Consider the following 12,935-nt stretch of genomic DNA (forward strand, 5'->3'; position numbering starts at 1 on the left):
AAGAGTGCAGCAGACACTAGCATTCCTTTTTTTATGGGCATATGAGGGGTGGGCTTTTGAAAAATGCTATCCTGTATCGTTGGGTGGACTTCTCCTTCAAACAGGGCCACACTTTGTTGCAAGACCTCCTCCAGCAGGCCTTTGACCCCTCAGCAGTAAAAGTGGCCACCTTCTTCCAACCATTTCTTTACCAAAAGGCCCAGCTTTATCGGCAGCCCAGAGCCCTTCCATCCCCACCGCACCTCACAAGGCGTATATAAGGTGCACACGAAAACCAATGATCCCATCTCATATTACTTTATTTCCTTTAGAATTCAAATATCCCTGTCCACATCCGATCTCGCTATTACCAACCCACCCCTGAAGGAAAACTATTCCCAGCTCCCTAATCCAAAGATTACTCTACTTGACCCTCCATTGGTATTCCAGCTCCGTCAACCCATTGAACAACCTCTTTGCTTCTGCAGAGAGAGAACTCAGCTAATGTTTCGAGTCTGGATGAGTCTTCGTCAGAACTGATGAAGAGTCATCCAGACTCGAAACGTTAGTTCTGTTCTCTCTCTGCAGATGCTGTCAGACCTGCTGAGGTTTTTCAGAATTTTCTGTTTTTGTTTCAGATTCCAGCATCCGCAGTAATTTGCTTTTATCCTTGCTCCTGCTTTCACTGGTCTTTACGTCCCATCTTTCATCAGAGCTTTGCACCAAGCAATTATTTCTGCAATGGCTTTCTACATGTTGCAGAGCTGCATACGTATGGTACGGGTCTGTCCATTGTTAAATTTGACTTGGACGTCTCAAACAAAATCTCCTCTCTACTCAAATGTTCTTTCCACTCCAGAAACTTTTTCCGTGAATGGGAAACTCACATGCCTTCTACGTTAGAATATTCCTGCTGTAATGTTCCTCCTCCTACCTTCAAATGATGAGTTCATGCAAGCTTATTGTTTTCTCGGGGCCGTTTCGCGCCGCCGTGAACCTCGACGGCGTTCACGACGGCGCGGCCACTTCGGCGCGGGGGTGGAAAATCCCGCCCCCTGTGTTTGGCACGGGGAATTGCCAGAAAAATAAAATAGCCTAAGTTATGAGTATGGCAAAGCATTTCTGCACCAAATGGAGATTGGCTCCAATTTCAGGAGTGCTATGAGTGTAATTGTCTTATTTATTTCATCAGCCACCCTTGAGATTGATCAGAGTGGGATCTGCCAATTAAAGTTCATAGGTGTATATTATGGATACATTCTCATGGAACCTGCATTGAGATTGCCATCTTACATAATGGGCAGAATAGGCAGCATATTTCCAAAGTCTCGATGTGCTCCTTTTAACTGAATGGGATCTGAACAATGGGCGGGACTCTCCGCGAGCCGGGCCACTCCGGCGCCAAGGAGTGGCGTGAACCACTCCGGCGTCGGGCCGCCCCGAACGTGTGGAATCCTCTGCACCTTCAGGGGCTAGGCCGGTGCCGGAGTGTTTGGCACCGCGCCAGATGGCCCGGAAGGGGCTTGGCGCCACGCAAACCGGCGCCAAAGGGCCTGTGCATGCGCAGGAGCGCCAGCGTGTGCTGGCGTCATCCCAGCGCATGAGCAGGGGGGGGTTGACAGCGGCTAGTGCGGAGGGAATGAGTGCCCCCACGGCGCAGGCCCGCCCGCAGATCGGTGGGCCCCTATCGCGGGCCAGGCCATCGTGGGGGCACCCCCCCGGGGCCAGATCCCCCTGCGCCCTCCCGAGGACTCTGCAGGCCACCCGTAGTGTCAGGTCCCGCCGGTAAGTACCTGGTCTAATTTGCGCTGGCGGGATCCACTGAGAACGAGCGGCCGCTCGGCCCATCACGGGCCGGAGAATCGCCGGGGCGGAAGCGTGCGCTGCCAGCGGCCGTCAACCGGCGGGATTCACGCCGCCCCCCCCCCCGGCGATTCTCCGACCCGGCGCCGGCGGAGAGAAAACAGTGCTCCAGGGCAGCATTCTTATATAAAATTCCCACACCCCTCAACATTGCTGTTCAATAGCATTCCAACATACTATAAATGCGTTACACTTACCACTTGACTGTAAGCTGGATGAATAACATTAGTTGTCCGCTTCCTCTGCACGTTTGACAAGCTCTTGTGCCATGGCCGGAACAGTTATCACAGCTGAGGACCAACAAGAAACCGAAGTCAGATATACATCATTATTTTTTCTATCCAACCAACTCTACTCGTATGCTTGTTGCTCACCTCAATATAGGTGCTGCATGTTGCACAATCTCAGTTTAAGATTCCAACCCATGGTAGCCTTGATTCGCTGAAGATAGTTAAAAAAATTAAATCCAGGATATTTTGCATCCTAGATTTAATGTTCTGTCAATCATATGACTGATTCCACTTTAGCACATTGTCTGAGTGACAAGACACACGGCCGTATGGTGCTGCTCCACAATACTCAGGAAACTCATTGACACTCATTCTTTCTGCAGTAAGGTGCAAAAGGCACCAGCGGCCCACTGATATTGCATGCAGGTGGCTTTATTGGCGTGTGAACCTAAACTGTTAGTGCTGGTAGTTTTCCCTCATGGTGGTGGGCACCACAGTATAACTTCATTCTGTCCCTGTCCTGAATCAATAGGTTGTGCACTTTACAGCCAAATCACAGGATAATGATCTGGAGCTGGGGAATAGGCCAACATGCCCCTCCACTGGCCGAATGCTGTCCATTGGAATCCCATCCGGCCTTTCAATCTGGCTTCCTGCCAGCGGGAATTTACGTCGGCATCAAATCAGATTGCAAATAAGCAGCCTGCACAAGATGTCCTCAGTTAGCCAGAGACATTAGGGTGAGTGCAACAACGTTCTGCCATAGTTCTGCGCTGCTCTTGATGTGCTGTTCACTACTCTGCCAGGGCAGATCGGTTCCTGCCCTTCATATCCATGCTGGGCTGGTCTTCACGGACAGCACCGTGCTGTTGGACCCATGGACTTTCCGGTGTCCCTGAGTGGGATCAGTACCGCTCCTGGCATTAGGTAGTACACGGTCTCCTTCCCCTTGGTGCCACATAGCAGTGTCTGCCTGGGCAACACCATGCCCATGAAGCCATCACAATCATGCAGCACCCGCAACAAAGGCCCGAAGTCCACCCGGGGGGGGGGGGGGCCCGAAGTCCACCCGGGGGGGGGGGGGGGGGGGGGGGGTTTGAGGCGGGTGTGGCCTAATGAAGACCGGGGGCAACGTGAAAGGAAGGCTGTGTAAGTTGGGGCGAAGTGTGAGGACTCAGATTGTATACTGGAAGGGGATGTACAAAGACTCGAGACGCGGTGAGTAAAGGTCCATGTGGGACATGGACACCTCCCAGGTAATAGGCACATGGGGGAAGGTGGTTGAAAGACGTCCCCTTGAGGCTGTTAGCCTTTTCCCTCTGGGTTGCTGACATCCTGCATGGTCTGGTGAAGACAGGTGTGCTGGAGAGAAGATAAGAGTGTGCTGGACTGGTATTTAAATATGGCGCCGGGACCTACGAACCCATCAGCTGAGGCCAGGAGACCAGAGAGGAACTCCCTTGGGCACAATTAACGAGTTTCCAAACGCCGAATCTGGCATGGGATTTCATGAGGCAGGTGGCATCGGAGCTACCCACCACTGCGCTTAGTCTCAAAATGGCAGAATTACACCCGTAGTATTTAAAAGATCATCGCTGATGATCAAAAGTATTTATGTTTGTTTCTTTTGTGCTTTGGGAGATGGAAGAAAGCTTGGAAGAAAGGTCTAATTTGGCTACTGAGGAGGTAAGATGTGAGAGCTTGAAGCTGAATCACAACCAGGAATCCCATTAAGTTTTTATCAAGAACGCTGGGCTAGATTCTCTGCTGTCGCAATTCTCTATTGCACCGGCAGCGCACTCGCGCCTGGGAATTTCCCGATGGCGCGGGGCTGCCAACAATGGGAAATCCCATTGGCCGGCTGGCGTGATGGAGAATCCCGCCGGCGGCGGGGGCGTGCCACACCAGAAAACTGGTGTGATGGGATGGACACTCATTCCCATTATTTGTGTAGTCATAAAATCTTACCACTCAAGTGGAGGACAGCCTGCCCTGGAGTCCTGTGCTAGCCCTTTGAAAGAGCTTTAATTACTCTCGCTCCCCTGATCTTTCCCCACTATCCTCACAAATTCCTATTTTTCAATTATGAATTCAATTCTCCTTTGGGAGTTACTGTTACCTCTTTCCATCACCCCTTGAAGCAGTACATTCCAGATTATAAATGTAATTATTTTGCCGATTATCTTAAATCTGTGTCCACTGGTTACTGACACATCTACAGGTGGAAACAGTTTCTACTTTTTAGGGTTTTGTAATGTATAAAATGGACTGTTTGTGTTAGGTTATCATAAATTAGAACATCCTGGGCTTGATTCCTGGCCTGTGTTCTGTTTGTTAACATAACCAGGCAACAGTTAGGATGCTACAACTGGCCTTGCCGCATTCATGAGATGCAAATGGCCTTTGGACCACCTATCAAATGGAAGAGCGGTGCGCCATTAACCCACCATTGAGAGACTGATTTTAAATTGGTGGGCCCCAATCGTCGGCCAGACCCCATCGGAGGCCCCCCCCACCGGTGAAGGAGCGCTTTTCCCCGCCCCACAGGCCGCCCCCCCCGACCGTACGCGCAGAGTTCCCGCCGGCTGCGAGCAGGTTTGAACGGCGCTGGCAGGACTCTGCCTTTCCGCGCGGCCCATCAAGGCCGGAGAATCGGCGGCACGGCCGCAGACAGCGGCCCGCGACCGGCGGCGCCGCCAAACGCAGCAGCGCAAATGGCGGCGATTCTCCGCTCCTCGGAGAATCTCCTGCCGGTGTCAGACCGGCGCCGCGGGAAAAAATGGCACGAACGGCAATTCTCCCATATGGCGCGGCATGGGAGAATCCGCCCAATATTCCTTAAGCTCGTATTAGCAGCTTTCAGCATTTACTTGTTTTTCACACTTCTTGGGTAGAAGAAAGATACACGCCTATTACAGAGAACTCACTATTTGGTGTACAATTGAATTAAAAAAGGTCCTAGCATCCACGCACACAGCCCAGCTCCAAACACACATTCTACTCATACTGGGGTGCCAGACCTTAATGGGGCTCATGGATTTGGCATAGTATCTTGATCATGTTTTCTTACCGCTGAAGCCCAGTGCCATTACAGTGGGTGCATCGATTGTCGTTAAACTGGTATCCTCGACCTTTACACACCCAGCATTTCACCTGTGTTTACAAAACAGCAATGTTACTTTATATGTATACACATATATATCTCATGGGTGGCAACCATTGGCTGATGAAGGATAATCCAATGCTTGATATACAATGAATTGGAAGGTGTACAGAAGATATGTGATTCAGATCGTGAATCTTACAGGTAAAGAATAAGGGAACTTGCATTCATATTTAAGTAGCTTGAGGTCAAGCATTATGCTGCTGGTTAAAGGGTTTGGTTTATTTTAAATCCTCAAAATTGGGAACTCAGTTGACTTAATATGCCATATTCAGGAGTCAATCACACATTCTACATCAGGCATTGTCAAACTCGGGGGCGCGACCCGCAATTGGGTGTTGGGTGGGTTACGGTGCCATCCGGCGCGGCGCTCCCAATCGCGCAAATCTGCGCGCAATAGCCGCAGCAGCCGGCTGTTAATAACGCCGGCTGCAAGCGGCCTTCAAAATGGCCGCAAACATGTAAAAAAAATGCGGCCGCACTGCGCATGCGTTCCCGATCATCGGTGCGCATGTGCTAAACTATGCGCATGCTTGCCGATGATCAGGCACGCATGCGCAGTGCTACCTCCCTTTTTTTAAATGGGCGCAGCTTTTTTTTTACAAGTTCGGGGGGGGGGGGGGTTTATTCATTTTATTGTATTCATTTATTTTATTCTTTTTATTTTTATTAGGGTTATTTGATAAAGTTTTACAGGAAAAAAATGCAGAACTTTGGACAGATGGAGACTCCATACTTTCCGACACCGGAAGGCTTCACCGTCATCCAACAATTTCCATTGGAGGAGCGGGTATGAGGGCCAAAGGGACCCAAAACGATTTCCTCCATTTTTGTCAGCAGCAAACAAGGCAAGAGAAAATGGTGGGTCACGAAGGTCGGCCGGCGTCATTCCCGAAGGTTGGCCGGTTGGTAAAAAATGGGTCCCCGGAAAAAAAGTTTGGAAAACACTGTTCTACAGCACTTTAAAAAAAAGAACTAAACCTAATCCAGGTATATGGTCAATATTCCAGCTTGCTCCAAAGGGAACAATGCTGTTCAAGCTGGCAAGTAGAGTATAGGTCGCTGACCACTGTGAAGTAGTCACTGTCATGGATCTGCCTAGTAACAGCAGTAACAGTAGTTTAACCAGACTTGATAGGATGCGATCTGCCCAGCAACACATACAAATCTGCCAAGAGTCTGCAGAAGCAGCATTCAAAAGACAGGATGTGATGCAACTTTCCCAGTAATGAAATTAACAGACATCTAGATAGAGTCAGATATAAATTGCCTATTAGTAGAATAGTTTATCTAGATAATGGAGAGATCAGTGGAGGTATACACATGCTAATTTCTAGAGTCAATGAATTTGAGACAGTCAAATGCACAGAATGCAGAAACAAAGGGTAGAAATTGTATAATTGCTAGCACCCTCAGAAGCAGATAGGTCTGTTTACATCTAACAGCCTGGACGGCCAGTTTAAATCTCACAGCCTGTGAGGCAGTCCACAACTGTTCAAGCCAAGGCCATGCAATAACCTTCGTAAAGGCAGTTTAAATATCTTTGGTGGACCAGGAAAAGATATTTCCCAGACTTTATTGTCAGCCCTGAATTGTGTGGTAACTACAAGCTTATAGATTGATTTTCTTTGATGTTGTTTGAGGAAAGGGGAAAGTCTTAAGGAGTTCAGGGATTGCAGATATATTTTGGAACTTGGGGTATGTCCTGGGTACATAAACCAATGTGTGTTTAGTGATTCGTATAGTTAATTGCCTTATCTCATGTATGTAGGAAAATTTTATATAGATTGTATTATATATATAATATATATCTGTTGTAGTAATGTTATTAAAAGCCTGGGTTAAGGTTTCGATATATTTTGCAGTAATATTCTTTTAAAATCCTGGTTTAACATACAGGCAGGCAGTGTGTCTGCAACAGGTGCAATTATAATGCCATAAAAGTGAGATAATCATTCAGTCCAACCATGTGCTTATTTACAAAGAAATGCCCAATGGAACTTTTTTATGACTGTTGGAGATACCCTGGAGAGTAGATAATTTGAGACAATGTGTTTAGACTTCGGATCTGAGTGGGATAAATATGATGTAATTACTGGGAGGAGCTAGGTCTGTCTGTAGTTTTGCAGTTTTGTATAGGATTGGCAGTCTGCTAGGAGTTAAGTTGAGCAGCAGTTTTGCAAAATGCTGTCAGGCTAAACAGGAGTCTGACAAAGACTGAAGGATATGCAGCCTGTCCCTGAAAGGGTCTCTCTCTCTCCAAAATGTCTTGCCAATAAATCTCTATACAAGTGTGCAGCTGTGTTTTCTAACTTTATTTACTAGTGGCTTTTGACCTGTAATGGGCTTTGCTTAATTGGAGATTGAGAAGGTATAAGGTAGTAGTTAACCTGTTTCCCTGTTTTTTTTTTGAACTGTTAAACTGTTAATTGTAGAGCTATTTTTCTGTGATATCAATATGGTAAATCCTGTGTTAATAATATTGTTTGTTTTCATATAAAAGATCCTTATTTGTCAGTGGAAACACTCCTGGGGTGAAGTATCATTTTCTTACAGTTTACAAGTAGAACATTGTTGGGGTTTCTCCTCTGGTTCCCTAATATAGATGGGCATCTGGTCAAGGTACCAGAACACCTAGGGTAGTGTAGTCCTGTTTGTGTGTATTTGCCTTTTCATTAATTTAATTTTATAGTCTTTAATAATTGTTACATGATGACTGGGCTGCTTATTCACACTAGGGTTCTGGGTGATTCCTCACACCATTCTAAAAACAAAACTACCCCCCACCCCCCAATAACCAGTGTCTCAAGTTGGAATACCTTCGCAAATACTATCTGAGTGGTTCGTGAGTCACCAAAATCTAATTTTCATGCATTACCCAGATGGGGATTGATCATTCATATCAGTTGGAGTCATCGTCTGCTCTATAAATGCAGAGTCATTAATTGGTTGCCTCCACAGACTTCAAACAAGGGTCAGAAAGGTGTGGAGTCAAGTCTCCAGAGAGTTACGCACAGAATCTCGTTTGGCACTCCAATGCAGTACTGAGAGGGTCAGAGGTACTGGGCGGGATTCTCAGTTTGCCAACACCAAAATCGTGAAACCCGATTGGGCGGAGAATAGGTTCCATCGCCGAAAACGCAGCGGCACCAATTTGACGCCAAATCCCGATTTTCCGTCACCTCGACAGCAGTGTCAATGTGTACCGGAATGCACATATAGTAAACACTGTTTACATATCATTAGCAGGCCTGATCCGGGGCCTCCGCGATTCTCCTCCTCTGATGGGCCGAGTTCCCGATGGCGCGGTTCACTTGTGCTTTCAAAAATTGTGAAACCAGCGTGGTAGCTGCTGAGGGAATGAGAGAGGAAGTAGGTCATTGAGAGGAGCGACTACAGCTTGCCGGGCAGGACACTGGCCTGGCTGGCTGGAGTGGAGGTGGGGCCCTGCCAGGGCTGGGGGAGGGTGGGGAACAGGCTGAGTGCCTGGATGGCCAACCATGGGACTGGAGCGGTACCCAGGCTTGGACCGCCATTACCGCGGCCATCTTGCTGCGCACCCACCTTGGACCCTGGTTCTGCACAGTGACACAACCACAACCCCTCTGCCAGACTCTCCCCACCTGGCTGCCCATCCAGGGCGACATTCACAGTAGGCCCTACAGGGACCACGGTGCATACCCCTGGTGAGGGCAGTGCCAGCCAATGGTACCCCTGGCATCAGGGATGGACAGCAGGACCAGAGGCCCCCAATGGTGCCGGCCACCGATGGAGGCAGGAGTATGGAGATGGCGTAGGTGGGGGGGGGGGCAGAGTCCGCGGTGCCAACTGAGGCCACTGTGTAGCACGTTGGACCTGGTTGGGCACAGGGGTACGCACAATACTAACATGTCGGCCTTTCACCCCTGCAAACAATGGATATTGGAATTCAACCAGCAATGGTGGCCTTCCTCTAGTCACCGCAGCCCTGGAGATGCCCTGTGGCTGTACAGCTGGAGCTGCTCGAGGAGGAGGAGGAAGCTGCAGCAGCAGAGCAGGCAGCAGAGGGACAGGTGGCAGCCACCCAGGTTGGCGAGCAGGCTGGCTAACACACCGAGGAGGAGGTGCCGCATGAGGCCTCGTGTGTACCGCCTGTCATTCAAGGACCTGCCGGACTGGGCATACCATCGAAGACTCCGGCTGAGCAGAGAGACAGTGTGAAATATCTGCCAAATGATAGCACACCTGGCACCGCAGGGGTATGGGGGAGGACACCTGCTCCCGGTGACTGTCAAGGTGATGGCCGCCCTGACCTTTTACACCACGGGGTCCTTCCAGGCTCCGAGTTGGGACCTGTCTGGGATCTCACAGACTCGGTGCACAGGTGCATCCGCGCAGTAACGGAGGCCCTTTCTATGCAGGCAGCTCAATACATCCATTTCAATGTGGACTGAGCCCACCAGGCTGCCCGGGCAGCAGGCCTCGCCGCCATCCTCAGGATGCCCCGGCTAATCGATGGGATGCCTGTCCCCCTGCGAGTGCCTGTAGATGACAGGCTGCTCAATACCAACTGAAAGGGGTTCCACTCGATGAACGAGCAGCTGGTACGTGACCATCAGCTGCGCATCATACATGTCTGCGCTCAATACCCGGGCAGTGTGCAGGACACCTTCACCTTGGCACACTCGATGATACCTGACATGTTGGGGACGACCCCCCCTCGGCTGGGGGTTGGCTCCTGGGCTATCCACTGCGGTCTTGGCTGATGACATCTATCCGAAGGCCACAGACCGACGTGGAGACGCACTACAACCAAGCCCATGCAGCGACCAGGAGTGTGATTGAGCGGTGCTTCGACCTCCTGAAGTTGCATTTCAGGTGCCTGGACCGCTCCAGTGTGAAGCTGAGAGGGTCACCGCATCGTGGCGGCCTGCTGCGTCCTCAACAATATCACAAAGTAGAGGGACGATGTGCTGGAGGAGGAACGCCAGGCCTCGCCTGATGAGGAGGATGCGGAGATGGGCGAGGATAGGTAGGACATGGGGTCCAGGCAGGCTGGACAAAGTGTGCAGCACGAGTGAAAATAGCTTCCTGTGTAGTGGGCGGAATTCTGATCAGTTGCTGAAGATAGAAAAAGTGGAACAGGATTTCTCTGTAATTCAGAGGAGTTTGAAGACCTATCAGCAGAAAGTTTGCTTTCGGTCATGGGGGTTATAGTTGTTCATCTTGAGCTGCAGCACAACAGGAAGATGGCAGACAGGGGGAAGTCGCCACCACCCTCTTCATAAACTCTACATCATCCCAATTTTGAGCATATCCCCCATTAACCAAAACTACCGATCTGCCCTCCATCACCCCCCGATACCATCACACATCTGCCCCCTGATCCGCCAATACTGTACACAGTACTCCAGATGTGGTCTCACTAATGCCCTTGTACAACTGAAGCACAACCTCCGTAATTTTGTATTGAATTCCCTCACAATAAATTATAACATCCTATTAGCTTTCCGAATTACTTGCTGCACCCGTATGCTAGCCTTTTGTGACTCGTGCACGTGGACACCCAGTTCCCTCTGCACCTCAGAGCTCTGCAATCTCTTGCCATGGAGATAATAAGCTTCTTTTTTATTCTTCCAGCCAAAATGGGCAATTTCACATTATACTCCATATGCCAGATCTTTGCCCACTCATTTTACCCAACTACATCCTCTTCACAATTTACTTTCCTATCTATCTTTAGGTGGTCAGCAAATTTAGCAACCATACCTTCAATCTCCTCATCAAAGTCATTTATATAAATTGTAACAAGTTGAAGCCCCAGCACTGATCCCTGTGGAACACCACTTCACATCTTGCCAACCTGTAACAGCCAACTCTGTTTCCTGTTAGCTATCCATTCTTCAATCCATGCCAATATGTCACCCTCTATCCCATGAGCTATTATTTTCTTCAGTTTAATGTGGCACCTTATGAAATGTTTCCCAGAAATCTAAATACAGTACATCCACTGGTCCCCCTTTATTCACAGTACATATGACTCCTTCAAAGAACACCAATAAGTTGGTTATACATGATATCCCTTCACAAAATGTGGAGAGGGTGGAGAAGCTGGAGCTGTTCTTTTTAGAACTAAGTTGGCTAAGAGGAGATTTGGTTGGCGTGTTCAAAATTATGAACAGTTTTATTGAAGGAAATACGGAGAAACTGTTTCCAGTGGTGGAAGATAGGGAACCAGAGGCCGGAGATTTAACATGATTGGCAAAAGAACCAGAGGCAGAATGAGAAAGCATTTTTTAATTTATAAATTTAGAGTACCCAATTCATTTTTTCCAATTAAGGGGCAATTTAGCGTGGCCAATCCACCTACCTGCACATCTCTGGGTTGTGGGGGCAAAACCCACGCAAACACGGGGAGAATGTGCAAACTCCACACAGACAGTGACCAGAAAGATTTTTTTAAAGAAACACAGCAAGTTACTATGATCTGGAATGCACGGCCTGAAAGGTTGGTGGAAGCTGATTCTGTAGTTACCTTGAAAAGGGAATTAGATAAATACTTGTCGTGAAAACATTTACATGGCTTTGGAGAAAGAGTAGGTGAATGAGATTAATTGAATAGTTTTATCAAAGAGCTGATCAAGCACGATGGGTCTAATATGATACCATTTTAAAGGGTCCTATGATGTGAAAAACCCTGATGAAAGAGAGACGCATTTGTATAAATTCAGCGAGGCTGTGACCCCAGCACAGAACATTGCTCAACGGGAGTATGTGTCACAGATAGGCTTTTAATACCTCAGGTCAATCTGCAATCTGCATTTCTACTGAATGAGGCTCCACACTTGGGAGAATAACCTTGCTAAATGTATCCTTTGGTCTTCAGAAGTAACCTCCAGATAAAACTACTGCAAAACCAAATATGAAGCTGTCAAGCTCACTACTTACCATTCCAGTTGCAGTGCATTTTGTACATGCTATTTTGCCCAATGTCATGCATGAGTGACAACCCTGAGAGAGAAAAACACAATTACACGAGAGTAAGATCTAGACAGAGCGACCAAAGGAAGCAATGCTGAAAGTTAACAATGGTTTTAATCCACAATATACATCTCTACTCCTTGAAGGGTCTCCCACCTTGACCCAAATCTGGGTCCTGGTTTTTATGTCCGGTTGACTTCCCTTGATAAGGGAAAGTCCCGGCCCCTAAAGGGAAAGCTCGTATTCTTCCAAGGTCAAGGGGAACCTGACAGTCCACAGCCCGTGAATCTTGTAAGGGTTACAAAACGAGGTTAACTTTGACCAGGAGAAGTGAATTTATTCAGAGATCTGCACAGAAATCCTACAGAGCTGGATGTCAACTTCATGTTGCAATGTTTCTCAATCTAACTTAATAAACTCTTGCGGGGACACCCTGTGTGAAATTCTTATTATGCATGGTATAATTGTGAGAAAAACATCTGGCTAAGTAAAAATGTGCTCCAGAAAGCACTCTGTCGTGCAGACAACACTCTTTAAGGATACATAACAATACGAGGTCGGCAATACTGTAAATGCTGACTTCTTTCTTGTTTTGCATTCCAAAATTTGGGCAAAGTGTTTTTTAAAACCAATAGGAAGAATGACCTTTAAAGAGGCTGTGTACTTTAAGCAGAATTTGGCAGATTTTAAAAATTGTAACTTTAAGCAATTCCGTTCAAAGATCATGGACCTTCCGAAGT

The 12,935-nt window shown here is 48.1% G+C and overlaps 1 protein-coding gene across 1 annotated transcript in view; it reads right to left on the reverse strand.

The window, feature by feature from the left end:
• Nucleotides 1-12,935, reverse strand: part of LOC140388260 (protein SSUH2 homolog) — a 71,358-nt gene that overhangs the window by 18,425 nt on the left and 39,998 nt on the right. The window contains exons 8-10 of the mRNA XM_072472118.1: nt 12,163-12,225; nt 5,143-5,225; nt 2,040-2,132 (exon numbers count right to left, since the gene is read on the reverse strand). Of these exons, the coding sequence (XP_072328219.1) occupies nt 2,040-2,132; nt 5,143-5,225; nt 12,163-12,225 (239 nt within the window). The remainder of the gene's footprint in view (nt 1-2,039; nt 2,133-5,142; nt 5,226-12,162; nt 12,226-12,935) is intronic.

The sequence above is a fragment of the Scyliorhinus torazame genome, chromosome 13 (assembly GCF_047496885.1).
Source record: "Scyliorhinus torazame isolate Kashiwa2021f chromosome 13, sScyTor2.1, whole genome shotgun sequence".
In the NCBI taxonomy this organism is placed as follows: domain Eukaryota; kingdom Metazoa; phylum Chordata; class Chondrichthyes; order Carcharhiniformes; family Scyliorhinidae; genus Scyliorhinus; species Scyliorhinus torazame.